Source organism: Aplysia californica, unplaced genomic scaffold (assembly GCF_000002075.1).
Source record: "Aplysia californica isolate F4 #8 unplaced genomic scaffold, AplCal3.0 scaffold00477, whole genome shotgun sequence".
In the NCBI taxonomy this organism is placed as follows: domain Eukaryota; kingdom Metazoa; phylum Mollusca; class Gastropoda; order Aplysiida; family Aplysiidae; genus Aplysia; species Aplysia californica.
In genome coordinates this window covers 148,328-150,067 of record NW_004797747.1, presented here as the reverse complement: position 1 = coordinate 150,067, position 1,740 = coordinate 148,328, and the positions used below count along the sequence as shown (strand labels likewise).

The 1,740-nt window shown below is 52.4% G+C and overlaps 1 protein-coding gene and 1 long non-coding RNA gene across 2 annotated transcripts in view; both read left to right on the top strand.

The window, feature by feature from the left end:
- Positions 1 to 1,152, top strand: part of LOC118478298 — a 52,475-nt gene extending 51,323 nt beyond the window's left edge. Inside the window, exon 3 of the long non-coding RNA XR_004858945.1 lies at positions 715 to 1,152. This is a non-coding gene — a long non-coding RNA (uncharacterized LOC118478298). The remainder of the gene's footprint in view (positions 1 to 714) is intronic.
- Positions 1,153 to 1,156: 4 nt separating this feature from the next.
- The window catches only part of LOC106012735 (protein cycle), a gene marked incomplete at its 3' end in the record, with an annotated part of 2,281 nt that continues 1,697 nt past the window's right edge, over positions 1,157 to 1,740 (top strand). Inside the window, 1 exon segment of the mRNA XM_013086536.2 lies at positions 1,157 to 1,508. Coding sequence (XP_012941990.2) covers positions 1,471 to 1,508 — 38 coding nt within the window.

Genomic DNA, 1,740 nt, shown 5'->3' with positions numbered 1-1,740 from the left:
TCTTTTGCGTTTGTTTTTTTTTCCTTTCTTTCTCCCCCTCAGATCCATAGAAAGAAAAAATGAAAGGGGAAATGAACTTCCGGCATATATTGATGTGTTTCTGTTTTGTTTTAACTTCCCTAATCGTCGGTACTCATATTACCTTTTTATGTTGCAAGTGCCGCAAAACTCTTGTAAAAATTATGAAAAGATAGTTTGGTGCGTATTATACCAGAATGAAAGATGTTCTAAAACAAAACGTTGGTGGTTGGCGGGTGCTCCAGTGTAGTTTGGTTCTTTTTTCCTATCGAACATTTATCGTCCTTATCTCCCCTCCTTCTCTTTTGTGTTTGTTACTCTCTTCTAACACCTCTAATCTACGACGCTAATGACTTTATTGTATTGCGAGTGCCGCGAAAAAAATGGTGAAATGGTATACGTTTAACGCCCCTATCAACATTATCATTATTATGTTATTTAAGAAGCGGGACCTCCGAGTTTAACGTCCATCTCCGAAAGGACCGAGCCAAATGGGGAATTCGTGTAAAGTGCCTTTCCCAAGGACACAACGTCGGACCGAGCTGAGGCTCGAACCCCTGAACCCGCAATCTCACGATTACGAGGCCGGTAGCCTAACCACACTTGCGAGTGCCGGAACATTTTTACTCAAACAACAAACAAAAAGATATTCTCCAACAAAACTGTAATCAGTTTGTCTTTTGTTGTGTCCCTCAGCTCGCGGGAATCTCTCCCATCACGGTGACTGTCCTCCTCGGCGTCTCCCATGTGGCCTGACGGGGTGACTTAAACCCTCGCCCGCCCGCCCTGCCCTGCCCACACCCTGCCCACTCGACCACCCTACCACCTGACGATGCTGCCCACCACCTCGTGTAGCAAGCCTGACTAGGCAAGGACCAGAGAGAACAAGAGAGGATAACAACGTTTGCTGGGCCTCAAAGGCCCTTTGTGTTGTCTCGCAATCACGTGTGGCCCCTCCAGAATCCCACCAATCAGGACTCGCCCCTCAAAACAGAGACACTTTGACCTGTCCCCTTTCCCCCCTACAACAACTCACCCCGCCCCTTTCCTATTCCCACCACTCGTTCAGCTCCCCCTCCCCTTCCCCCTCTTGATCAGCACTTGCTCTCCCCCCTCCCTCCCCAAAATCACTTGCTCCGCCCCCTCCCTGTTACCAGCACTCGCTCCACCCCCTCCCTTCAATCAGCACCCGCTCCACCCCCTCTCGCCCAGCACTCACTCCGCCCCCTTCCGACCGGCACTGTGGCGCCGCCTTCCAAGAGCCCACGACTAGCCCCCGCCTGCGCCGCGCCGAGCCTCCCGCCTGTCGTGCTACAGTCGGCAGCGACGGCCACGCCCCCAGCTGTCGCTCTAGCAGCGGCGGCCACGCCCCTTGTGGGCGGTCACTTTGAGCTCAGCAGCAGCCGACTCTTGGCCCGGGCGCGGCTCTTACTGCTGCCCGTCGAGGCCCGGATGGAGCGAAAGAGGAAGAAGAGTACGGCGTCTTTGGAGTGAGTTGATGGTGATATCTGTAGCTGTTTGTTGTTTTAGGTCGATGCTTTTCTCTTTTTTTTAAAATTGTGTTTTGGATGGTGTTGTTGTTGTCGTTGCTTTGGGGCGTGGTGAAAAGTGGGGAGGGGGTTGCTTGTTGCCATGCTTTCTCCTGGAGTGGGCTTACTTGTTTGATTGGGGTTTTTTTAAGGTGGTGGGGGTACGTTGAGGGGGGGGTGGATGGGGGAGAAC